The sequence below is a fragment of the Aotus nancymaae genome, unplaced genomic scaffold, assembly GCF_030222135.1.
Source record: "Aotus nancymaae isolate 86718 unplaced genomic scaffold, 86718_ANA_hifiasm-v0.15.2.pri h1tg000108l, whole genome shotgun sequence".
Lineage (NCBI taxonomy): Eukaryota > Metazoa > Chordata > Mammalia > Primates > Aotidae > Aotus > Aotus nancymaae.
The window spans coordinates 35,773,223-35,799,908 of record NW_026988523.1 but is presented as its reverse complement, the minus strand read 5'-3'; the positions used below and the strand labels follow the sequence as shown (position 1 = coordinate 35,799,908).

At 52.2% G+C, this 26,686-nt stretch overlaps 1 protein-coding gene across 3 annotated transcripts; it reads right to left on the bottom strand.

Moving 5' to 3' along the window:
- Positions 1–317: 317 nt before the first annotated feature.
- Positions 318–17,172, bottom strand: RHBG (Rh family B glycoprotein). 3 transcript variants are annotated; one of them, XR_010340326.1, is made up of 10 exons: positions 16,946–17,135; positions 7,805–7,991; positions 7,027–7,177; positions 6,730–6,877; positions 3,944–4,110; positions 3,518–3,655; positions 3,259–3,392; positions 2,587–2,708; positions 872–1,058; positions 318–745 (listed from the first exon to the last, which is right to left on the bottom strand). XR_010340326.1 is itself a non-coding variant. In XM_064370468.1 (10 exons), the coding sequence occupies exons 1-10, from the start codon at positions 17,130–17,132 to the stop codon at positions 677–679; spliced, it is 1,377 nt and encodes a 458-aa protein (XP_064226538.1). In that variant the 5' UTR covers positions 17,133–17,172; the 3' UTR covers positions 318–676. The 3 variants fall into 3 exon arrangements, 2 of the variants coding, with proteins under 2 accessions (XP_064226538.1, XP_064226539.1); XM_064370468.1 differs by having other exon boundaries at positions 872–945; positions 16,946–17,172; XM_064370469.1 differs by lacking the exon at positions 16,946–17,135 and adding an exon at positions 10,381–10,936 and having other exon boundaries at positions 872–945.
- Between the last annotated feature and the right edge of the window lie 9,514 nt (positions 17,173–26,686).

The window sequence follows — 26,686 nt, the reverse complement described above, 5'->3', positions numbered from 1 at the left end:
CTGTGGGCACCCTCTTCCTTCTCTGCTCAGAGGCTGCCCAAGGTGAAGGTTAGAGTAGCAGCAGTTCTGGAATAAGAAGAACTCTCTCCCACAGCCCAAGCCATCCTGTAACAAAATACCATGTTTTCTGGGAGAGAATGCGCTCCCTGTGCCTCGGCAGGGCACTCGCCTGGTAGGACGTGGTACTCTAGAAGGAGTCCAAAGATCAGGAATCATCCTGCCTCGCCAGGAACCTCCAGGAGGTCCTACCATTGTGAGTGGGAAGGTAAGAGGAACTTCCCACGTTCCCAGGACACAAAGACAAGGAGTCAGAACCCTTAGAGACGGCGGCGTTTATCACCCTCAGCTGGACCCTGCTCGGGCTTCACTAACTGTGTGATGTGGGGCCAGTGGGTCACTTAGGTGCCTCACTTTGGCCCCTTCTACCCACGTGCAGGCAGTCAGGTCAGGCAGCTGGTGAGGTTCCCCCTACCGTACCCAGTTACGGCCCCACTGCCCACCATCTCCCAGCCTGCTACCCCTCTCCCTCTGGAGATGCTGCCTGTGGAAAGGGGCCTCCTTTCAGCTCATGGCTCCTTTCTTGCAGCTAGTGGAATGAGAGCTCAAAAAGAACTCCTAAGAGTAGCCAATCAGCATCTTCTAAAAGGAGAGTGTCCTCTCAGGGGCCAGCAGCAGGTCAGGCCTGAGTGTCTGCTTCCTCCATCCTCAGAGGTCTCTGGGCTTTATCCTCATGCTCGCCAGGCACCTGGAAGGAAGGAGTGGGTAGAGGTGAAAGGGTAGCTCCAGGAGCTCCAGGAGCAGCAAGGAAGGAAGAAGGCGCCGAGGCAGGGAAGGGAGGCTCAGAGGGTGTGAGGGCCCAGCCGTGTCTCACCTCCCAGTGAACCTGGTCCTCGTAGCACTGGGAGTCTGGGGGGGAGTCCAGGAAGGGTAGCTTCAGCAGGAGCCCTGGTGGTGGTAGGGGAGGATCTGTGAGGCTTCTCTGCCCCCTACCATGGAGGAGGGTGCCACCCACTGCCACAGGACACAGGGGTCTGGGAGGCATGAGATCAACATGATGCCTGTGCAGACAAAACACAGCTGTATTTGCTGAGCATCTACCATGTGCCAGGCCCTATGCAAAGTACTTGACCAGTCTTGCTTTCCTGAGTCATCACAGCAACGCTGCAAGGCCAATATTATCCCTGTAGTACAGATAAAGAAACAAGACTCAGAGAAGTTAAATAATTTGCTCAAGTGTGTGCATTTGGTAATAGACCAGCTCCTGATTCCATCATGAACCACAGCTGCTGAGCTTTCTGTGGCCTCCCACACAGGAGAGGCACAGAAAATGCTTATTGCAGCCAGGTGCTGTGGCTCAGGCCTGTAATCCCAGCACTTCAGGAGGCTAAGGCAGGCAGATCACTTAAGGTCAGGAGTTTGAGACCAGCCTGGCCAATATGGTGACAGCAAGTCCATCTCTACTAAAAATACAAAACTTATCCGGGTGTGGTGGCATGCAGCTACTTGGGAGGTTGAGACAGGAGAATCAGTTGAGCCTGGAAGACAGAGGTTGCAGTGAGCTGACATTGTACCACTGCACTCCAGCCTGGGTGACAGAGCGAGACTCTGCCTCAAAACAATGCTTATAGCGCAAATAAGTTATTAAATGAATGAATGAAACCATATTAGAGAATGAAAATCTCCAGGTGGTCAGGCACAGTGGCTCATGTCTGTAATCCCAACACTTTGGGAGGCCAAGGCGGGTGGATCACCTGAGGTCAGGAGTTTGAGGCCAGCCTGGCCAACATGATGAAACCCCATCTCTACTAAAAATACAAAAAATTAGCTGGGTTGGTGCATGCCTGTAATCCCAGCTACCAGGGAGGCTGAGGCAGGAGAACTGCCTGAACCCGGGAGGCGGAGGTTGCAGTGAGCCGAGATTGTGCCACTGCACTCCAGCCTGGGCGACAGACCAAGGCTTCAAGGCTCCATCTCAAAAAAAAAGAGAAGGAAAGAAGGAAGACAGACCAAGGCTCCATCTCAAAAGAAAAGAAGGGAGGTGGGGGAGGGGAGGGGAGGGGAGGGGAGGGGAGGGGAGGGGAGAAGGGTGAGTCTCCAGGTAAGAGCAGAAGGGTGGGGATGCTGAATCAGGTTTTATTTTGAAGGCCAAAAAGACAAGGCCACACATGAAGAGCGGCTGCCTGACACGTGCCGTGGGCAGTTTCCTCTGTGGAAGGTTTTCGCGTGGGTTCTGGAGGTGGCAGGCCGTCTCCTCCCCTCCCAGTCCCTGCCCCAAAGGGCGCAGCCGGCCCCTTCTAGGCCTCAGCCTGAGGTCAGGCTTCCCTCTAGTGGACAGAGGGAGCAGCACAGGCCCGTAAGAGAGGGCCTCGCTCCCCTCCTGCCGGCTCCCCTGCTGCCCTTGGCACCAGAAAGGAGCAAGCACCCGCGTGCACCTCCATGCCTGCACGAGGTTACCCCTTAACCCGCAACCCAACCTCTACTTTATGGCACAAAGTAGATACTCCATAAATATCTGTGAGTGAATGAATCCATGTCAGGGGTAGAGGATCCCATGCCCCTTCCTCTGGAAAATCCGAGGTTACTCACCTCCAAGGGCCCCGCCCACAGAGGCAAACAGCAGTGTGACAAACAGCCCGAAGAGCTGGTGCACGGCCTGTGACGTGGCACTGCGCTGGCCCTCGGCTATGAGTGGAAACACACTCTCCAGGCTGCAGAGAGACCAGATGGTGGAAAGCCTGGGGCGGGGGTAGGAGAGAGACGGGGACGCAGCACAGGGCCGGAGCTGCCCATTTCGCTGGAACTCACACCAGAGGACGGGAAGTGGCCGAGAGGGTCTTGAGGGTGGGTGCCAGGCTGACTCTCACCTCCAGGCCATTGCTCAAGCCAGGCCCACAGCCTGGAGCTCCTCCCAACCCTCACAGGCCAGCAGACACCTAGGCACCTTTCAAGACTCCGTTTGCAGGTTGCTTTTGCCCACCCTTGATGTGCAGAAATAGATCCTAAGGGTCATTATCTCTTACTGACCCTTCAGTAACACGTAACACTCTTGAAGTCATTTGTCCCATGACCTTCTGCTGCCCCTGATTGAGGACCAGAAGGGCAGTTTCTGGCTTGGTTTGGTTCACTCCACTTTCCTTTGCTCCAAGAATATGGATGAACGAATGAATTCATTCCCTTTTCTGGGTCACACACAGAGAAGGAGAATGACAGAGGCCATTCCAGAGGCATGACTGCAGCGCGGGTTGGGAGGAAACTCACCCATCTCCGTAAGCTTCATGGGTGGCAAGCCCGGCCACAAGGACCCCCAGGAGGGCCCCCAGGACCCCCGGCATCCCATGGAGGTTGTGGACTCCACATGTGTCTTGGACTTTGAATTTCAATTCAAGGATGGGCTGGAGGACAGGACAGATCATGAGTCTCCCGTGCCCACTCCCCACCTACCCCAGCCTGTTGGAGAGGTGGGAGGAAAGGCACAGAAGACTCCATCTTCTGCCCAGGGCCCAAGGGGCATCTATACCGTGAAGAACTTGTACCCCAGCGTGGAGACGGTCCCAGCCAAGAAGCCGGCTGCCAGAGCCCCAAAGGGTGTCAGCATCATTTCACTTGAGGTCCCCACCACGACCCCTCCGGCCAGCGCTGCATTTTGGATGTGGACCTAAGGGATAAGGTGTCGAAGGCCCTTTCAGACCGTCACACCCACAGCAACCCAGCCCTGTCCACCACAGTGACACCTACTGCTTCTGGAAGTCCCTCTGCCATCTAACCTCTAACTCTCCTGCTATCATATCATCTCCCATTCTGACCCCACAGCCACCAGCTCAGATGGAGCTCCTATGCCTGTGCCATTATCTAATCCCCTGGAGAATCTTTCTTGAGGGTCTCAGACCTCTCCTTCCCTACCCAGGCCACCCCCTCTGCCTCTCCGAAGCCTTCTTCCCCATACCATGTCAAGCCGCCCGTCTTCCCCAACAAGGGCTGACAAGGCAAAGGTGCCGAGGGTGCTGGCAGCCAGGGAGTAGTATGTGTTGAGGGCTGTCCGATGCTGCCCGGCCCCCAGCGCTGTGAGCGCAGAGTTGAAACTGGGCCAGAAGATCCACAGGAAGATGGTCCCTAGATGGTGGGCAGGCAGGAGGAGTGAGAGGAAGGAAGTGGCTCCCACTCAAGGGAAAAATTGTATGACTGCAGGCAAGTCGCCTCTCAGCAGCCTCAGTCTCCTCATCTGTTAAGTGGGATTGATAGTAATACCACCTTGGGCCGGGCGCGGTGGCTCACGCCTGTAATCCCAGCACTTTGGGAGCCTGAGGTCGGCAGATAGCTTGATCTCAGGAGTTTGAGACCACCCTGGACAACATAGTGAAACCCCATCTCTACCAAAAATACAAAACAATTACCCGGGCATGGTAACACATGCCTGTAGTCCCAGCTACTTGGGGGACTGAGGCAGGAGGATTGCGTGAGTCTGGGAGGTGGAGGTTGTAGTGAGCTGAGATGGTGCCACTGCACTCCAGCCTGGGCTGCACAGCCAGACCCTATTTCAAAAATAATAATAATAATGATAATACCACCACCTTATCAAGTGGCAATTAAATGAGGCAATGCACATAAATGCATAGCCTGTGGCCTAGCAGGCACAAAACGCCCAGCAAATAGCAGCTCTTGAAGGGCACTGGCACAAAAAGAAACTACTTGGTTGAAAACCACAGAACATTGAATTTTTTTTTTTAAGACAAGGTCTCACTCTACCACCCAGGCTGGAGTGCAGTGGCTCAATCTCAGCTCACTGCAGCCTCCACCTAGCGGGTTCAAGTGATTCTCCTGCCTCAGCCTTCCCAGTAGCTAGGACTTCAGGTGCCCACCACCATACCTAGCTAATTTTTGTATTTTTAGTAGAGATGAAATTTCACGATGTTGGCTAGGCTGGTCTCGAACTCCTGACCTCAGGTGATCCACCCACCTCAGCCTCCCAAAGTGCTGGGATTGTAGGTGTGAACTACTGCATCTGGCTGGAACATTGACATTTTTTAAGTATCAAATACGGAAAGGAAAAGGCAGAGGCCACTGTACGTCGCGTACTCTGCTGGGTACTTCACATCACAAAAACAATGACAACCTCAATCTCTCCCAGAGAGGGCAGACCCTGCGGTGTTCAGGAGAGGCCTCTGTTTGCTGAATACTGAATGGGCTGGGCCTGTGCATTTTGGGTAAGACCTGGGAGCCCATTTACCCCGCCTTCGTGCGTGAAGTTCCCAGGTCCATCCTGGAGGAAGAGAGGGGCCAAAGGACAAGGTGAGGGAGAAGGCTGGGGACCCTGTGACGTAAACCAGCACGGTGGGAGGCTGAGGGACCACCCTCAGTCCTGAGTAGTCTGTTGGGTGTGGCTTCTCCCAGCAGCCCGGCCATCTTGAGTGAAATCTCCCACACCCACATGTGCATCCCGTAGGTGGAGCGTTTGTGGGAGAATCCAGGACGGGGCTTCATTCCTGTCTGGGTGACACTAAAATCCAGGAGCTGGGAAGCAGAGAGCTGAGAATGCAAGTCTTCCGGGAATGCCTGGAAACCTGGGGAAGCCTTTGGACTTCAAGGCAAACTTATCTGGGTCTCAAAGGGCAAGGAGAGCTCAGCTGCCCTGGGGTTCCCTGTGCTCTGACCCAGCAGTGCTGAGCAATCCTAAGCCAGCCTCTCTCTTTCATATAGCAATAGGCACTCCAGTCCCCATTCAATACCTTCTACAAAATACAATAAAATCTGGATTTGCCTTCTGTCAGCAGTTTTGAAAATAGAGGAACGGAAGCCGAGGTGGAGGCACATGCTTAGAAGCAGGTGGCGGTGGTCAGGCACAGCGGCTCACGCCTGTAATCCCAGCACTTTGGGAGGCCGAGGCGAGTGGATCACCTGAGGTCAGCAGTTCTAGACCAGCCTGGCCAACATGGTGAAACCCTATCTCTACCAAAAATATAAAAAATTAGCCAGGTGTAATGGCACGCACCTGTAGTCCCAGTTACTCAGGAGGTTGAGGCAGGAGAATTGGTTGAACCCAGGAGGTGGAGGTTGTGGTGAGCCAAGATTGCGCCACTGCACTCCAGCCTGGGCAGCAGAGCGAGACTGTCTCAACAAAAAAAAGCAGTAGCAGTAGGTGGTGGTGACAGGGCTCCTAGCTCAGGCCCTATGGGTCCCTGTGGTGACCCAAGACCCTTCCTCTCCTTACCCCTGCCAGAGAATGCAGGGGCTTCCAGGGAATCTTCCGGGAGGAAATATCCTTAGGAGGTGGAAGGCAGCACTAGGGGCAGGCAGAGATTGCCTGTTTGCTGGGGGAGCCAGACACGCAAAGGCCTGGAGGCGACGGCCGGCAAAAGCTGAGTCTGGCTGGAGCCTGAGCCAGGGAGGAGGGAGGAGGAGAGGCTGACGTGGAAGTTGAGGAGGCCGTTTTCTAACCTGTGGCTGGTGGGGGCCCTGGAAGGTTTTAAGCAGGGATTGAGGTGGATTTAGAAAGGCCCCAGGAAGGGATCCAGGGCATGTGCATTCCCCAGGGCTGAAGTTTACGATGTCATAAAACCGTTGAGAATGATGAGCGCAGATCCCAGAGCTCTCACAGCAGAATCCAGATGGAAAGGGAGTGCCCAGGCCCAACCCCAGGACCGCAGGCAGCCACAGGAAACAGTCACCTCTGGCCCAGATCAGAAGCATCCAGACCAGCCCCCTCCCCATGCTACCACCCCCTGCAGGCCTCACCAATCATGGCGAAGAGGTCTGAATGGTAGACGGAGCCCTGGCGGTGCCTGCTCTTCTCCAGCTGGGGCCTGTACAGAACCCGTGAAAGGACCAGCCCGAAGTAGGCGCCAAACGTGTGGATAGTCATGGAGCCTCCCGCATCTCTCACCTGGGGAGGTGCGGGGAGGTGGAGAGGCGCGGGGAGGTGGAGAGGCAGGCCCCTGCCCCATCCCCGCCCCTGCCGCCCTGCTGCTCCTGGCTCAGAGGCTGACCTTGACCACCCCCCACCCCTCACTCCACCCCTCCCCAGACTCTTACCCCCAGGAGATTAAGGAGCACAAACTCATTGATGCCAAACAGCACCACCTCCAGCAGGGCCATGAGCAGCAGCTGTGCAGGCCCGGTCTTGCCCAGGACAGCACCAAAGGAGATGAGCACGGCCCCCGCACAAAAGTCAGCGTTGATCATGCTGGGGTTGGGGGCAGAAGGGGGAGCGAGAGGGGTCAGGGAGGCTGGCCTCTGGGCTTCTACCAGGCATGAAGCCAGGGCAGCATGACATGGTGGGTGGGGTGGGGGCGGAGTTCTGCAGAGAAGACAAGGAGCTCAAGCCACCACTGGAGTTGGAAGGGATCACCTGGCCCGATTTGTAGATAAGAAAATGGAGCCTGTAATCCTAGCACTTTGGGAGGCCGAGGTTGCTGGATCACCTGAGGTCAAGAGTTCAAGACCAGCCTGGCCATCATGGTGAAACCCCATCTTTAAAAAATAAATGAATAAAAAGAAAATGGAGTCTCAAGGAGGTTCAGTGACTCGGCTGACAAAGGCCACAATAGGTGGAAGAGCCAGAGCTGTCTACCCTCCTCGAAGCTCTTGGGGAACAGGGGCCCTAAAGAATGAGGAGGTGGGGCTGAGTGTGAGGGTCAAGGACGAGAGAGGAAATCAGGCAGTAACGACAGGCAGGACACCTAAAGAAACCAAGTGACAGCCAAAATCGTGAGTCAGGAAGCAGGCTTGAAGGACAGGGCTTGAGCTGAGGCCCTTGGGCAGGAGCCTCCTGAGAGGGCCTGGGGGAGCTGGGTAGGTGGCTGCTGCCCACCTCTCCATGCCAACATGGATGTGGCCGCTGTCGAAGGAGTGGAGGAAGCCCTGGACCAGTGTGGACCACTGCAGGGCAAAGGCGGCCAGGAGGAAGGTGAAGCCCACGCTGCTGAAGCCGTAACGCTGCAGGAAGACCATGAGGAAGCCAAAGCCCACGAAGACCATGGCATGCACGTCCTGGAAGCCTGCAGTGGGCAGAGACAGGCGGAGCACTCGGGCGCTGCTCTAGCCATAGCCCATAAACCAGTCAGCCACCCTGCCAGTGCCCCCGGCTCTCACCAGCCAGGGCTGCCTTGAGCCGAGCCTATAAAACTCCCCAGGCATGTCAGGGCCTCCCAGCCCGGAGCCACCTGCGCAGAGCTGGCCAGCCTGGAGCAGTCGGACCCAGACATCCCTGCTGTCCTTATGCCAGAGCAAGGGAGTAAACCCTTCTGCTTTGTTCATTTGCCCCGTCCTGGGTCTCTTACAGCTGATCGGCTGGAAGTCCAGCCTGTGCTCTTTCCTGCTGCAGTCCATGCTCAAAATTCTGCTAGCTACAGGCTTCTTTTCAACATTTCCTCTCTAGAGAAAGCCCTTCTTGACATCCACGTTTCATCCCTCATACTTCAGAGACTATACCTCTTCCTTTTGAGGATTTTTAAGTTATTATCGTTATTAGATGTCTCGCTCTGTCACCCAGGGTAGAGTGCAGTGGCATGATCATAGCTCACTGCAGCCTCAAACTACTGTACTCAGCCAATCCTCCCACTTTGGCCTCCTAAGTCACTGGGACTACAGGTAAGGCCCATTGTGCCCAGCTATTTTTAAAAAAAATTTTAGGAGGCCAGGTGCAGTGGCTCACGCCTGTAATCCTGACACTTTGGGAGGCTAAGGTGAGTGGACTGCTTGAGGCCAGGAGTTCAAGACCAACCTGGCCAACATGGCGAAACCTAGTCTCTACAAAAAATACAAAAATTAGCTAGGCATGGTGGCGCATGCCTGTGATCCCAGCTGCTTGGGAGGTTGAGGCACAAAAATTGCTTGAACCCAGGAGGCAGAGGCTGCAGTGAGCCAAGATCGTACCTCTGCACTCCAGCCTTGGGTGACAGAGTGAGACTCTGTCTCAAAAAAAAAAAAAAAAAAAATTAGGAAATAGCTTTAAACTGTTAACAGAGATGACGTTGGAGAAAAGGAATCGCAGGAAGAAGGGACAAGGGTGCCTTGTCACACAACTTCAATGCAAACGATGCCCCCTGGAGTTGTGCAACACAGTGACCCTGAGAAGGAGGGTTTTACTTTTTAGTTTCTTTCTATAGTTTGAATATTTTAACTTTTTTTTTTTTTTTAACGCGGATTAAACATCTCAGGAAGTCATGCTTTCTAGATTAATTACTTGAAGTTTTTAAAGAGTCAATGAGGTTTATGGGCAGGAAGATTTGGGGCCTTTTCTGTTTGGTTTCTATTCCGTACCACTCTGCAGGAAAAGCTAAAGTGATAAAAATAATAGATAAGGCTGGGTGCAGTGGCTCACACCTGTAATTCCAGTGCTTGAGAGGCTGAGGGGTGAAGACTGCTTGAGGTCAGGCGATTAAGACCAGCCTGGGCAACATTGCAGAACCCTCCCCCCACCCATCTGTATAAAATAATAATAATAATCAGCTTGGCATGGTGGCAGGGAAGCAGAAGGATCACTTGGGCTTGGGAGTTTGAGGCTGTAGTGAGCTATGATCACATCACTGCACTCCAGCCTGGGTGACAGAGTGAGACCCCATCTCTAAAAAATAGTAACATACAGTTATATTGAAAATGAGCTAAATGCAAACAATTTGCTTTGGTGATTAGCTTGTTCTGTAACTGCCCCCCTCCCATCTATTTGTAAACTTGTAAATAAGATTTAAATCAACCTAGTCTGATGCTCAGCCCGACCATCTGGTCCTGTTTTCTTTGTCTTGAGCTATATGCTATGTATATAGTAATACCATGCTATATTTTTTACCTTAATCAAGAAACACCAGAGAAAGCGTGTCATGAGCACTGTCATTGCATCTGTTGTAAATAGGTTACTGAGAAACGAGCTATTGTCACCCTAAATCCCAATTTTATAGCTTCATGTGAGCACTTTATTTCTTTTTTTTAGACAGTCTTGCTCTGTCACCCAGGCTAGAGTGCAGTGGTGCAACTCCAATGTCCGCCTCCCAGGTTCAAGCGATTCTTGTGCCTCAGCCTCCCCAGTATCTGGGATTATAGGCATGTATCACCCCGCCCAGCTAATTTTTGTATTTTTAGTAGAGACGGGGGTTTTACCATATTGGCCAGGCTGGTCTTGAACTCCTAACCTCAAGTGATCCACCCACCTCGGCCTCCCAAAGTGCTGGGATTACAGGCATAAGCCACCACACCCAGCGGTGAAAAATTTCTCTTAGAACTTAGTGCTAGGAAATGTTACTTCCCCCAGGAACCAATCTGCTTTCCCACCTTCAGGCAGCCGAGGTGCTGAGCACCACGGACCGGGCTCTGGGAAGGCAGCTGTCATCAAGGCAGCCACAGTCTGTGCTCTCACAGAGCAAGGAAGACAGACACGGAAGAGTGAAAGACCTGCACGTGTGAGGCTCCCTGGGCTGGCTGGAGCTCAGCGTTCCACTGGAATCACAACTGTGCAGCTGTAGGCCCCGTATGGGGTTCATTGTGTATGTTCTGCTTCTCTGCTTTGCTTTTCTTATACACATGTTTTGGTTGTAAATGACTTCAAATCAAGAGGTTGATAATAAAGAAAACAGGACGGACTCGATGATTTACGCCTGTAAGCCCAGCACTTTGGGAGGCTGAGGCGGGCGGATCACAAGGTCAAGAGATTGAGACCATCCTGCCCAACATGGTGAATCTCTGTCTCTACTAAAAATACAAAAATTAGCTGGGCATGGTGGCGCGCGTCTGTAGTCCCAGCTACTTGGGAGGCTGCGGCAGGAGAATTGCTTGAATCCGGGAGGCAGAGGTTGCAGCAAGCCGAGATCACGCCACTGCACGCCAGCCTAGGCAACAAGAAGAATAAAGAAAAAAAGAAAGAAAAGAAATTAGAGGTCTGCAGCTGCCAGCCCTAGGGTTGGGACACTAAATGTCCCCAACCCTGCACTGCTTCTCCTGACCTCCCCACTTCCCAAATCACCCAGTAACAGATGAATGGATAAAGAAAATGTGGTATATATACACAATAGAATATTATTCAGCCATAAAAAGGAATGGAATCCTGTCATTCATGGCAACATGGATGGAACTGGAGGAAACTGTAAGTGAAATAAGCAGGCAGCTTTGGAGGGCTCTATCTTCTCTCCAATCAAAGGTGCCTTGGGCTGGGCACAGTGGTTCATGCAGTAATCCCAGCACTTTGGGAGGCTGAGGTTAGAGGACTGCTTGAAGCCAGGAGTTTGAGACCAGCCTGGGCAATGTTCTCACTCATATGTGGAAGCTAAAAAAAAAGTTGCTCTCCGCCGGGTGCAGTGGCTCACGCCTGCAATCCCAGCACTTTGGGAGGCCGAGGCTGGCGGATCACCAGAGGTCGGGAGATCAAGACCAGCCTGACCAACGTGGTGAAACCCCATCTCTGCTAAAAATACAAAACTAGCCGGGTGGTGTCGCAAACCTATAGTTCCAGCTACTCAGGAGGCTGAAGCAGGAGAATCACTTGAACCCGGGAGGCGGAGGTTGTGGTGAGCCAAGATGGTGCCACTGCACTCCAGCCTGGGCAATAAGAGCAAAACTCTGTCTCAAAAAAAAAAAAAAATGTTGCTCTCACAGGAGTAAAAAGTAGAACAAAGGACAATAAAGACAGAAGAGTAGAGGGGGGGGAATAGGGAGAGATTGTTAAAGATACAAAATGACAGTTAATTATATCTAACGTAGAAGGATAAGTTGTAGTGTTCTTTACCCAGCGATCCCCAAACTTTTTGGCGCCAGGAACTGGTTTCCTGGAAGATAATTTTTCCACAAATAGTTGGGGGGCGAGGAGGTGGCTTTGGGATGATACTGTCCCATCTCAGATCATCAGGCATTAGATTCTCATAAGGAGTACACAGCCTTGATCCCTCCCATGCACAGTTCACAATAGGGTTCAGGCTCCCATGAGAATCTAATGCCGCTGCGATCTGACAGGAGGCGGAGCTCAGGCAGTGATACTCACTCGTCTCCTGCTGTGTGGCCCTGTCCTCACCGGCCAAGAGGCTGGGGACCCTATAGCACTGTAGAGTGACTGTAGTTAACAATAATATATTATATCATTTCAAATAGGAGGAGGATGCTGAATGTTCCTAACACAAATAAATAATAAACGTTTGAGATGATGGGGGAAAAAATAGAGAGAGGGAGAGGCATCACTTCAAGCTCAGCCTGCACCCTAAGTTCTTTCAGCCTCACTGCCTGGCTGCTTCTCTCCTTGCGCAAACAGTGAAGAGAATCCCTGTCTGTTCTGGTGCTCAAGGACAGAAAGATAACGAAGGGCGGTGGGTCAAAGGGCTCCTGACCATTACGTGCAAAACCTCTCAGAACTTGTCTGGTGTGGTGTTAGTGTTCACGTCTCCCACCCCAGCTTTGTTTGGAATCAAAACTCAAGGCTCTGGCCTTTCAACTGGAGTCTGAACATCAAGAAATCTCCTTCTCTGGGAACATTCCACAATAAGAAATTCTTTTTAGGCTCTGAGAGGCGAGGGGCTGTTCCAGCTGGAGGTGGAGGAAGAAGATGAAGCAAGCTCTCAACATCCCCTTTAGAGGATGCTTGTGAGGGTGAGATACAGTGTGATGCCCACCCCACCCCACCTCACCCCCACCAAACCTATGCACTATTTTGTTTTAATTATTATTTTTTGAGACGGAGTATCGGTCTGTCGCCCAGGCTGGAGTGCAGTGGCGCGATCTCTGCTCATGGCAACCTCTGCCTCCTGGGTTGAAGTGATTCTCCTGCCTCAGCCTCCTGAGTAGCTGCAATTACAGGCACATGCCACTATGCCCAGCTAATTTTTGTATTTTTAGTAGAGACAAGGTTTCACCATGTTGGTCAGGCTGGTCTTGAACTCCTGACCTCGTGATTCACCTGCCTCAGCCTCCCAAAGTGCTGGGATTACAGGTGTGAGCAACCGCACCCGGCCACTTTTGTATTTTTTTGAGACAGTCTTGCTCTGTTGCCCAGGCTTGAGTGCAGTGTTGCCATTATCGCTCACTGCAGCCTCACCCTCCTGGGCTCAAGCAATCTCTTCTCATCAGCCTCCCGAGTAGCTGGGACTATCGGTGCTTGTTACCACACTCAACTAATTTTTTTTTTTTAATAGAGACAAGGTCTCACGTTGTTTGTTGCCCAGGCTGGTCTCAAACTCCTGGCTTCAAGCAGTCCTCTAACCTCAGCCTCCCAAAGTGCTGGGATTACTGCATGAACCACTGTGCCCAGCCCCAGGCACCTTTGATTGGAGAGACGATAGAGCTCTCCAAAGCCGCCTGCAACTCTCCCTACTTCCCTTGCTGCACCTCCACACCCCTGCTAGATAGCTCCTGGGCAGCCAGACAAGATGATGGGAGAGGACAGCTGTTAAAGCTGGGGCTTTGGCATCTAGCAGAACTTGATTTAGATTCCAGGTCTGGGCCTGGTGAGGTGACTCATGCCTATAATCCCAGCACTTTTGGAGGCCGAGGCGGGCTGATCACCTGAGGTGAGGAGTTCAACACCAGCCTGGCCAACATGGTGAAAGCTTGTTTCTACTAAAAAATACAAAAAAATTAGCTGAGCATGGTGGCGGGCACCTGTAATCCCAGCTACTCAGGAGGCTGAGGCAGGAGAATTGCTTGAACCCAGGAGTGAGCCGAGATCATGCCATTGCGGTCTAGCCTGGGCAAGAAGAGCAAAACTCTGTCTCAAATTAATTAATTAATTCCAGGTCTGGCCTCGAGTGGTGGGTCATGCCTGTAATCCAAGCACTTTGTGAGGCTGAGGCAGGAGGATGGTTTGAACCTGGGAGGTTGAGACTCCAGTGAACCATGATCACGCCTCTGCACTCCAGCCTGGGCGACGGAGTGAGACCCTGTTTCAATTAATCAATTCCAGGTCTCCATGCCTCCTTCTGACCCTATGACCTTGGACAAGCCTCTAAGCCTGATTTCTCATCTGTAAAATGTGGATATAAAATATGATAAGCAAGAAGAAGCAGGGGGAGCTGGGGAGGCTATCTCTCCCAACTTCCCCACCGTCCATCCCGCCTGCCTGGTCCTGGTCACATCCCTCATCCCCTGCTTCTTCCAAGAAGATCCTGATTCCATCGATCCGAAATCCCTCTCTCTGCAAGTAAGGTCTCTGAGATGTATAAAAAAAGAACTGGTCCATATTTTTTCAGAACACTTTCTCATGTTTGCTTCTGTGGCCCTTTAGCTCTGGCTATTTGTTATTTTTCCATCGCTTGCTTTCTGGAAGAAGAGGCTTGTAGTGTAGGGGAAAGGCCGCAGACGGGGAATCGAGAGACCTGGTTCTAGCCGGGCTCCTTCTATAACTTGCTGTGTGACTTGGCCAGGTCACATGACCTCTCTGGCGCTCTCGCTCTCTCTCTCTCTCTCTCTCTCTCTCTCTCTCTCTCTCAGCATCTGAAGGGGTGAACCAGACGGGCTCTCAGCGCCCTTCCAGCAGAGAAAACAGACGGACCCGCAGATTAGCCATGTCATGGCATTGGCCAGTCCTGGAGCTCAACGACAGCCACACAACTCCCTTTCATCTCCCGAATTAAAGAGCAGTGGCCACACCTCCATCTGGCCCTGACCCCTTCCCTTGGACATAGGGACAGGTGAGGACCCGGCTCATCAAAGTCCCAGGCTCTGGGGACCTCGCACCTCCCTCCTCCCCAACCTTCCCCCACAACAGTATCCAAGTCCACGGGAATGGAAACCTAGGGCAGAAAAAGAGGTAGGAATCCCACGTCTTCTATCCCTCTTATAGCAATTCAGGGACAAAATGCTATCTGTCTGAGGGGAGCCCACCATTGCAGCATGGGGCAAGAGGCTGGACACCAGGGAAGGCTTTTTATAAGGAGGGCTTTGAGGGGAAGCAAGTCAGGGGTTCATGGCAAGCAGCCAGGTCAGACCCTTACATAACAGCTTACTTCTCTCAGACTCTCGACTGTTCCCTTCCGACTCCCTCCCCTTCTTTTTCAGCCAGGGCTGTGGATGAAATACAGGGAGGGAGGAGCCATAGCCTCTTCTGCCTAGGCTGGGTCACTTATCCTTGCGCCAGAAGTCCAAGTTTCCACCTCACCCTCTATATCCTCAGCCTTTTGAGCTTCATATTGTTGAGTCTAGAACAGGGTGAGGTGGGGATAGCCTGCCATCAGCTCTGCATACAGAAAGTCAGATAACGGGGCCTGGCACGGTGGCTCATGCCTGTCATCCCAGCACTTTGGGAGGCCGAGGCTGATGGATCACCTGAGGTCAGGAGTTTGAGACCAGCTTGGCCAACATGGTGAAACCCTGTCTCTACTAAAAATACAAAAATTAGCTAGGTGTGGTGGTGGGCGCCTGTCATTCCAGCTACTTGGGAGGCTGAGGCGAGAGAATCACTTGAACCCTGGAGGTGGAGGTTGCAGTGAGCCGAGATCACGCCACCGCACTCCAGTCTGGGCAGCAGAGTGAGACTTCATCTCAAAAAAAAAAAAGAAACAAGAAAACAGAAAGAAGAAAGAAAGAAAAAGGAAGGAAGGAAGGAAGGAGAAAGAAAGAAAGAAAAGAAAGGGTAAGAACAGCTTGAAATTTTTAATAGACTTTCATACTCTAGGACTTGTTTGAATGTATCTCCTTCAAACAGGCATCCTTTTTCCCCTTGCTCCGATGGGGAAAACTGAGGCTTGGAGATACCTGCCCAAGCACTTGTGATAAATTCTGGGAGATCTGGTGCTCTTGGTCCCAGCTGCCTAGGGCCTGAATTACAAGGCAGGGTCCCCAACTTTGAAGGCGAGGCTCTATTCCCATGGGGCTGAGGGTGGGGGTGGGAGGTTAACTCACTCTCTCTCTCTGTTGAAACTTGTCAGCAGGCAGGTGACTTGTGGGGCAAAAAGCTTGGGATGCCTAAGTTCTAGTTCTAGCTTTGCCACTCACATGATGGGTGATCATGAACAACTCACAATCCCTCTGAGACTCAGCTTCCCCCTCTGTGAAATGGGCTAATGAAGCTGCCATGCTTCCTCCCAGGTCTGGGTGCTGCTGCTCCATGATTAGCAGGTAGAGGGTGCCTCATTTTCTTTCTTTTCCTTTCCTTTTTTTTTTTTTTTTTTTTGAAATGGAGTCTCACTCTGTCGTTGCCCAGGCTGGAGTGCAGTGGTGCAATCTCGGCTCACTGCAACCTCCACTTCCAGGGTTCAAGTGATTCTCCTGCCTCAGCCTCCCAAGTAGCTGGGATTACAGTTGCCCACCAACACACCTGGCTAATTTTTCTGTTTTTAGTACAGATGGCGTTTCACCATGTTGGCCAAGCTGGTCTCAAACTCCTGACCTCAGGTGATCCACCCACCTCAGCCTCCCAAAATGCTGGGATTACAGGCGTGAGCCACTGTGACTGGCCGGTTTCCTCATTTTTCTTTGTCTCTGAAAGGATCAGCTTTGAGGGACTGGGAAAGAAATTCCTGGTCCTACCTGGTCTTAGCTGCCTACATATGTGGGCGATTCATACCTAACACCTGCCATTATGGCCTCTCGCACCCCCACTCCTACCTTCCCTGCTCAGCAGGATTCTCTTTCCCATGCTCAGGGTAGAGCCCCTAGGAAAGGCATCTCTGGGAAAGCCCAGAAAAACCCAATTAGGCCAACTGGGAGATGGTTAAGGCTGGGGCTCTAGATCTGGCTTCAAATCTTAACTCCCCCACTTGTGACTGTGTGACTCTGAATCAGCCACTTCATCAAGCCTCAGTTTCCCCACCTTTGTCTATCTCATAGACTAAGTGAGATAATGCGCATGTACCAGCACGGTGCCCTAAATCATAGCAGGCACTAGTGAAAGGGTGCGATTTTAAACCCAGAGCCCCTCCACCTCAGCGCCAGAGGGCTGCCCAGCTAGATGAGGGCACCCAAATGCTCCCTCCCAAGACACCGGAGGGTCTTTGCAAAGCTTGAGGTCTTCGCTTCCCGCGCGCCCTCACCCCGCACTCACTTGGGTAGCGAAAGTAAAATTCATTGTCCGCATTACTGTGGTTGCCCCGGTGCCAGAGGGAAGCGTCGGTTTCGTGGTTGTAGCGGACGAAGACAGCAAACAGGACGGCGGTGGCGCCCTGGAGGAAGAGGCACATCAGGGGCAGCTGCAGTCGCCGGCTCGCGGAGCGGCTGGGAGACCCCGCCATGGCTGTGGGCTGCGATCTCGGCTGGCGCTGGCAGGCTCTGGCAGACAATCCCCGGCGACCGGGCAGGTTTCGCGGAGCCCCGCCCACAGAGGCCCCGCCCACGGAGGCCCCGCCCTCACCTGCCGCAGGCCCAGGGCCCCGGGGGACAGGAGCGCGGCGTCGGGGGTCCTGGACCCTTGGCCCGAGGTGGGACCAGGACTTGGAGGAACGGAGTCGCACAATCCTGGCGCTGACCCTGGCATTGTTCCTGTGCCAGGTCCTTGGAAGTGACCCTGGAAAGGCGCCATGTGTTCTGCCCTGCTAGGGCACAGCTGTGACACCTGGGTGTGAGAGAACCCGCATCCTCATACACGATGTTACTTTAGAGTGTCTCCCAAGGAATAAGGGGCCCTTAAAGACCCTGGTCTGGGCTGCCTGTGGTGGCTCACGCCTGTAATCCCAGCACTTTGGGAGGCCGCGGCGGGCGGATCACCTGAGGTCAGGAGTTTGAGACCAGCCTGACCAACATGGATAAACCCCGTCTCTACTAAAAAAAAATACAAAATTAGCCGGGCATGGTGGCGCATGCCTTTAATCCCAGCTAATCTGGAGGCTGAGGCAGGAGAATCACTTGAACCCAGGAGGCAGATGTTTCAGTGAGGCGAGATGTGCCATTGTACTCCAGCCTGGGCGACAAGAGCGAAACTCCGTCTCAGAAAAAAAAAAGCTGGGTGTGGTGGCGTGCGCCTGTAATCTCAGCTACTTGGGAGGCTGAGGCAGGAGAATCGCTTGAACCTGGAAGGTGGAGGAGGTTGCAGTGAGCTGAGGTAGTGCCACTGTACTCCAGACTGGGCAACAGAGCAAGACTCTCTCTCAAAAAAAAAAAAAAAAAAAAAAGACCCTGGTCTGGGGCCCGTCTAGGGTTAACACAAGAGAGAGTTGGGGGTTACTCAATCTTTCTTTTCCCTACTGAAAAGCAGAGATGGAGAACAGAGATAAACAGTGCTCTCCAGGCACTGATGATTAACCAGGCTGGGGACGTCTGGGCCTCTGCAGTGACGTCCCTTAGACCGTTCCAAGCCTCCTCCCCTTCCGACCCCCAATCTATACCACACCACAGAGAAGCAGGCTGGGCAGGGGCCACACTGACACCCAGGTTCCCTGCATGCCCACTGTGGATGTGAGAGGGCCTAGGCTGCCTCTGCAGCTGGAGCGGAGGGAGGCTGGATGCAGGCAGGGCTTCTCAATTCCAAGTCCAGAGTTCCTTATTACGAAAGCAAGACTGGCATCCACTGGGGAACCTGGGAGACAGACATTTATTGAACCCTTACTGTGAGGCAGGATCTGGAGATGAACCAGATAGCCCCTCCCTCCAGGAACCACTGTCTGGTGTGGAGACAGACACTTAGGAGGAAATTTGATTACCAGTAGGATAAGCGAGCAACCCATACAAGAACAGAAACAAGACGGGTCCAGGAGGAGGGGCTGCAGAGGCCCCAGGGGCAGGGGTAAGGGAGGGGACTGAGATGGAGAATTGCTTCCTGAGAAGGTAATTAATGTGTGAAGGTGATCTGGAAGGACCACCTATGAATTGGGCAAGTAAAGAAGGAAGAGGAGACATTACGAGACGTGGGGCTGGCCGAGCACAGTGGCTCACACCTGTAAGCTCAGCACTTTGGGAGGCCAAGGTGGGCGGATCACCTGAGGTCAGGAGTTCAAGACCAGCCTGACCAACGTGGAGAAACCCCGTCTCTTCTAAAAGTAAAAAAAAAAATTAGCTGGGCATGCACGGTGGCACATGCCTGTAATCCCAGCTACTCGGAAGGCTGAGGCAGGAGAATCGCTTGAACCTGGGAGGCGGAGATTGCGCTGAGCCAAGATCATGCCATTGCACTCCAGCCTGGGCAACAGGAGTGACACTGTCCCCCGCAACAAAAAGAAGTGGGGCCAACGTAGACAGAGCCTGGCAGTGTAAGCATCCAGAGTGTTCAGGAACTGAGGCTGCTGGAGGGTGGGGCGGTGCCAGGAAGGCCTTGAAGGCCCTGCTAAGGCACAGGGCCTCTACTCAGTGTGTGCTGGGCCACTGAAGGGCTCTAAACAGGTGTGGAAATTGGTTCTGACACCTGACCGGCTGGTGGGAGGGGAGGCCCTCTGTCTACGCTGCCGCCCATCCCAGGCCTGCCTGTATGGGGGAGCCGTTGTGTGGAAGGAGCTCGCGGGTGTGTGCAATGGAGTCCCAAACCCCAGCCCGAAGGAAAAGCTGCCACTCCCATGAGTATGGCCTAGGTCCTCAGGGGCCAGCCACTCCCCAGAACAGATGCAGGGTAGGGCTCCTTCTCAGGAATGGGCAGGGATGGGTCAACAGTAGAGTCCCCTCCTCCTTTGCTTACCTGCTGCCCCTTCCCCAGCTCACCTCTCCCTACCTCCCCTCAAAGGCTCCAGCCTTTGGTGCAGAGTGGACTCTAGAGGACAGCTGGGTTCTAGGTGTCCAGTTTCCCTTACTCAGGTGCCAGCCAGGGGTCAGACTCTGGGTGGCAGTCTCTGGTAGCACTGCTCCCGGCTGGCCAGTCAGGCTTTCTGGCCCTCAGTGGCCTCTGTCCCAGAAAGACTCTCTGTCCTTACTTGCTCGGCAGGAAGCTTGTTTTCTAGCCCTTCCTGGGGCAAGGCAGGATATCAAGTCAATATCCTTTGGATAATGATTCAGTATCTGGAGGCTCCACCCAGGCCCAGCCTCCTGCCCCAAGACTCTGCCTGAGTCCTGTTTGGGGGTCGGGGGTTGCTCAGGCCTGGGATGGGAAGAGCCTTCAAAAGCTGCAGAACCAGGGAAAACCACGAGTAGGCTGGGCCTTCCCAGCATCTGCTGTGAACTGCCTCCCTGATTCCAGCCTCCTCCATCTCTGTCACCTGTTGTTGCCCTTAGTCTCTTAATTCCTCTAGGTCTCTGACTCTCTCTCCTCTGTTGCTATGGAGAGAGAATGGAGAGGCTTAGTCCATGGTTTCCTTTTGCATTGTGAAGTTATGTCAAGGTCCTTGGTCCTCCCCCTGCCTCCTCCGGCCCTGGTAGCTCTGATGGAATAGTGAGGGGCTTCATCTCTCACTCCTCCTTCCACTCCAGGCCTCCTCTGAGAAGCCCCTGACTCCGCCATCAGCTCTCAATCCGCCTGGTCTGAGATCTTCCCCATCTTTGACCTTCCATCTCCAGTTTCCAGCCGGGACCAGCTGAGCGCCAGAAGGGTGGCCAAGGGGAACCGGTGTCTGCTGCCTGCGCTGGCCCAGCTTGGCCAGTTTGTCCCTGGGGACCAAGTATCTGCGGTTACTGAGTAACTCGGGGCTGCTCAGAGCTAACCTCTACCAGCGTCAACTCCCAACCTCCTGCTCTCTCGTCTCAGGAATCCCCAAGGCCACTTGGCTCCTTTAGTTCCATGGAGCCACCCCCAGTGTTTATGGTGGAAAAGAGAGAAAAATAGCAAGGCAATAGAAAAGATTCCTGTTCATTCATTCATCCATCCATCCAACCATCACATCTTTACTCTATGACGCTGGGCAAGTAATTGAGCCCTCTTTAAGTCTCATTTTTCTTATCTGTAGGAGTAATAATAGTTCCTTTGTGGAAGTATAAGGATTCCAAATAATTGATATAGATCACTGGCATTGTTGTAAGCATTCAACAGATGTGCTGATTATTATTGTTCTGGTTGGCTGAGCACGAAGGGCAAATGGGTGGCTGGCTCCAATACACTACAAGGTGCATGGTGTCTCTGAGGATAGGAACAGATGGAGGGGGCAGGCAGAGTCTTGATGCAGTCTCCTGTCATTGACTGGAGGAAGGTGGCAGCAGGGGCTGGGGTCTAGGATAGGCACATTCAGGAAGGACCATCAGACCAGCAGCAATTTTTTTTTTTTTTTTTTTTTTTGAGCCTGGGTGTCACTCTGTCACCCAGACCGGAGTGCAGTGGTGTGATCACAGCTTGGCTTACTGCAGCCTCAACCTCCTGGGCTCAAGTGATCTTCTCACTTTCAGCCTCCCAAGTGAGTAGCTGAGACTACAGGCACGTGCTACCCTGCTGGGCTAATTTTTGTATTTTTTTGTAGAGATGAGGTTTTTCCATGTTGCCCAAGCTGGTCTCAAACTCAGGAGCTCAAACGATCCTCCAGTCTTGTCCTCCTCAAGTGCTGCAATTATGTGCCCAGTCCATAACAACTCTTGAACAGAGGAGATTTGGAAGAAGGTACAGCCTTCCTTCATTCAATAAATGTGTTGAGTGAGCTCCTACTGTGTACCAGGCACTGTGCTAGGCTCTGGGCATCCAATGGAACAAGATATAACCCCTACTATACATCATCTCCATCCAGGGCCTGGCAAGGGACCTGGCACAGCAGGGTAGGAGGAGATGGGATGGAGAAGATGAGATGAGTCCTCAAGGTCTGGCAGGAGCTGTTGGCTCTGAGCAGCTTGTGGCTGGAACACAAGCAGCACAAGGGCCATGTGGGGAGGAGGGGCAGCAGGGCCAGTGCACCCAGGGCACAGCGAGAAGCAGGGACTTCACAGTGAGGACTGTGGGGAGCAGCTGAGGGGTCAACAGCAGAGGAGTCATATGATCTGATTTGTTATGTTCAAGTCCTGGCTGCCTGGGGAGCATGGACTGTAGGAGCCAGTGGAAGCAGGTGACCAGTCAAGAGGCCACTGAGGCCCGGCTGGGTGCCGTGGCTCACACCTGTAATCTCAGCACTTTGGGAGGCCAAGGTGGGTAGATCACTTGAAGTCAGGAGTTCGAGACCAGCCTGACCAACATGGAGAAATCCCGTCTCTACTAAAAATACAAAATTAGCCAGGTGTGGTGGCGCAAGCCTGTAGTCCCAGCTACTCGAGAGGCTGAGGCAGGAGAATTGCTTGAACTCGGGTGGCGGAGGTTGCAGTGAGCCTAGATCACACCACTGCATTCCAGCCTGGGCAACAAGAATGAAACTCTGTCTCAAAAAAAAAAAGAGGTCACTGCAACAACCCAGGCAAGAGCGGACAGTCATGGTAACAGTGGCGAAGAGAAGTAGTCAGGTTCTGGATTTTTGGAAGGGAAGTGGTAAACCCTCTTGGATTTACTGAAGGATTAGGTATAAGGGTGAGAGGGAAAGGAGTGCTGTGGACCAGACAGTGTCTCTCCAAAGTTCATATTGAAGCTCTAATCCCATTGTGATGGTATTTGGAGATGGGCCTTTGGGAGGTGATTAGATCTGGAAGAGGTCCCAAGGGTGGCCCTCGTGATGGGATTAGTGCTTTTTTTTTTATCCCCCCCCCACTCTTTTTGCCCAGGCTAGAGTGCAATAGTGTGATCTCGGCTCACCCCAACCTCCGCCTTCCAGGTTCAAGCGATTCTCTTGCCTAAATAGCTGGGATTACAGGCATGTACCACCATGCCCGACCAATTTTTTGTATTTTTAGTAGAGATGGGATTTCTCCATGTTGGTCAGGATGGTCTCGAACTCCTGACCTCAGGTGATCTGCCCACCTCAGCCTCTCAAAGTGCTGGGATTACAGGTGTGAGCCACTGCGCCCAGTTTAGCACTCTTAAAAGAAGAGACACCAGAGAGCTTGTGCACACTCACTCTCCCACCCTCCCTCTCCACCCCACCTCATTCTCCATCTCTGTCTCTCTCTGCCATGTGAGGACAAAGCAAGAAGGTGGCTGTCTACACGCTAGGAAGAGGCTCGCAGCACAGTCATCCTGGCTGACCATGCAGGCACTCCAATCTTGGACTTCCAGCCTCCAGAACTACAAGAAAATAAATTTCTGTTGTTTAAGCCCCCAGCCTATGGTACAGTCATGCACTGTATAATGATATTTTGTCCAACAAGAAACTATTATATATACAACAGCGGTCCCATAAGATTGTAATGAAGCTGAAAAATTCCCACACCTGGCGTTTACTCTACTGGGCTTCTTATCATTCTCTTGGAGTATGTTTCTTCTACTTACTAAAAAAAAGGTTAACTGTAACATAGCCTCAGGCAGGTCCTTCGGGAGGTATCCAGAGGAGGCAGTGTTATCACAAGAGATGAGAGCTCCATGTGTGTTACCATCCCTGACGACCTTCCAGTGGGGCAAGACGTGAAGGTGGCAGCCTGGCCAACATTGTGAAACCCAATCTCTACTAAAAATACAAAATGTAGTCAGGCATGGTGGCAAGCGCTATAATTGCAACTACTCGGGGGGCTGAGGCAGGAGAATCACTTGAACCCAGGAGGTAGAGGTTGCAGTGAGCCGAGATCACACCACTGCACTCCAGCCTGGGCAACAAGAGCAAAACTCCTTCTCAAAATAAAATAAAAAGATGTGGAGGTGGAAGACAGTGATATTGACAATCCTGACTCTGTGCAGACCTAGGCTAATGTATGTGTTTATGTGTTTATTTTTAACAAAAATTTTTTAAAATTAAAAGAAAAGTAGAAAAAAGCACAGAATGAGGATATAAAGAAAAAAATTGTGCAGCTATACGATGTGTTTGTGTTTTAAGCTAAGTGTTATTACAAAAGAGTCAAAAAGTTTAAAAACACTGCCAGGTACAGTGGCTCTTGCCTGTAATCCCAGACCTTTGGGAAGCCGAGAAGGGAGGATCTCTTATACCCAGGAGTTCACTGGGCGTGGTGGCTCATGCCTGTAATCCCAACACTTTGGGAGGCTGAGGCGGGAGGATCACCTGAGGTTGAGAGTTTAAGACCAGCCTGACCCACAAGGAGAAACCCCATCTCTCCTGAAAATGCAAAATTAGCCGGGTATAGTGGCCCATGACTGTAATCTCAGCTACTCAGGAGGCTGAGGCAGGAGAATCGCTTGAACCCGGGAGGTGGACGTTGCGGTGAGCCAAGATGGTGCCATTGCACTCCAGCCTGGGCAACATAGGGAAACTCTGTCTGTACAAAAAATGTAAACTAGCCAGGCATGGTGGCACACGTCAGTGGCCCCAGCTACTCGAGAGGTTAAGGTGGGAGGATCACCCAAGCCTGGAAGGTTGAGGCTGCAGTGCGCCATGATCACAGTACTACACTCCAGCCTGGGTGGCAGAGCAAGACCCTGTCTCAAAAAAATACATAAAAAGTTTTTAAAAGTTAAAAAAATTAGGCCAGGCACAGTGGCTCATGTTTGTAATCCCAGCAATTTGGGAGGCTGACACAGGGGGATTGCTTGAGCCCAGGAATTCGAGACCAGCCTGGGCAACAGGGCAAAACCTGGTCTCTACAAAATTTTTTTTAAAAATCAGTCAGGCGGCTGAGTGTGGTGGCTCACGTCTGTAATCCCAGCACTTTGGGAGGCCCAGGTGGGCAGATCAACTGAGGTCGGGAGTTCGAGACCAGCCTGGCCAATATGGAGAAACCCCACCTCAAAAAAAAAAAATTAGCCAGGTATGGTGGTGCACACCTCTAGTTCCAGCTACTCAGGTGAAATGATTGCTTGAGCCCAGGAGGCCAAGGATTCAGTGAACCAGGATCACACCACTCTGCATTCCAGCCTGGGTGACAGAGTGAGACCCTATCTCAAAAAAAAAAAAAGTTAAAAATATTTAAAAGTCTATAAAATAAAAAGTTACCATAAACTGTCCGGGTGCAGTGGCTCATGCCTATAATCCTAGCACTTTGGGAGGCTGAGGCAGGTGGATCACCAGGTCAGGAGATCGAGACCATCCTGGCCAACATAGTGAAACCCTATCTCTACTAAAAGAACGCAAAAATTAGCCAGGCATGGTAGCATGCGCCTGTAGTTCCAGCTTCTGGGGAGGCTGAGGCAGAAGAATCGCTTGAACCTGGGAGGCAGAGGTTGCAGTGAGCCGAGATGGCAACATTGCACTCCAGCCTGAACGACACAGTGAGACTCTGTCTCAAAAAAAAAATTACCATAAGTTACGGCTGATTTATTATTAAAGAAAGAAATTTTTTTAATTTTTTTTTTTGTTTCCAGTAGGGTTAGACAAAAAAAAAATTTTTAATAAATTTTTTTTCTTTTTTTTTTTATATACGGGGTTTCACCATGTTGGTCAGGCTGGTCTTGAACTCCTGACCTCAAGTAATCCACCCGCCTTGGCCTCCAAAGTGCTTGGATTACAAGCGTGAGCCACCACGCCCGGCCTTTTTTTCTTTTTCTCTCTGAGACCCTGTCTCACTCAGGCTGGTGCGCAGTGGTGTGATCTCGGCTCACTGCAGCCTCAACCTCCTGGGCTCTGGTGATCCTGCCACCTCAGGCTCCCAAGTAGCTGGGACTACAGGAGTGTACAGGGGTGCACCACCATGTCCAGCTAATTTTTATAAAGACGGGGTTTCGCCATGTTGTCCAGGCTGCTCTCGAACCTCTGGACTCAAGTGACCCTCCCACCTTGGCTTCCCAAAGTGCTGGGATTATAGCCATCAGCCACTGCACCCTGCAGGTGTACCATTTTTTATCTTTTATATTATATTGTTGTTATTGTATCTTTTCTATGTTTAGATACACTTAGATACACAAACACCATTGTGTTACAATTGCCTACAGTATTAGGTACAGTAACCTGCCTTACAGGCTGGTAGCCCAGGAGCAACAGGCTAAACCATATAGCCTAGGTGTGTAGCAGGCCATGCCATCTAGGTCTGTGTAAGTACACTCCATGATGTTCACACAACCACAGAATTGCCTAATGACATATTTCTCAGAATGTATCCTTGTCATTAAGCAAAGCATGACTATACTCTGTTATGTCAGCCCATGCTATCATAGGAGTCAAAGATGGTACCCAGGTGTTTGGCCTGAGCCACAGTAGAATGGTGGTACCATGTGTCAAGCTGGGGAGCACTGAGAGAAGAGCAGGTCTGGGGCCATTGGGTGTTCCATTTGAGATGTCAGGAGGCATCAGATACATGAGTCCAGAGTTCAGGAGAGAGGTCCAGGGTAGGGATAGAAATGTGGGTGTTTTCAAGGCCAGGCGCGGTGGCTCACGTCTGTAATCCCAGCACTTTGGGAGGCTGAGGCAGGTGGATCACCTGAGGTCAGGAGTTTGAGACCAGCCTAGCCAACATGGTGAAACCCCATCTCTACTAAAAATACAAAAATTAGCCGGGCATGGTGGCAGGTGCCTGTAATCCCAGGTACTAGGGGGTCTGAGACAGGAGAATCACTTAAACCTGGGAGGCGGAGGTTGCAGTGAGCCGAGATCGTGCCACTGCACTCCAGCCTGGGCAACAGAGTGAGACTCTGTCTCAAAAAAAAGGAAATGTGGGTGTCGTCAGTGTGGAGCTGGCATTTAGTCATAAGACTGGGTGAGAGCAGATTGAAAGCAAGTAGAGAGAGAGGGACAGGAAAAGAGGGGATCCCAACACGTAGAGGTCAGGAAGAGAGGAGGGCCCAGCAAAGGAGACCGAGAAGGAGCAGCCGGTGAGGGAGGAAGTAAACCAGCAGAGGGTGTTGGAAGCCCACGTGAGACAAGGATTTCAAGAAGGGGATGATCAGCCACTCAGAGAGTGAGGGCTCAGAACAGCCCACTGGATTCTATGAGGCACAGGGTCTGGATGCCTTGGCACGAGCTGTGCGCTGGTGGTAATAAAAGCCTCATGGAAG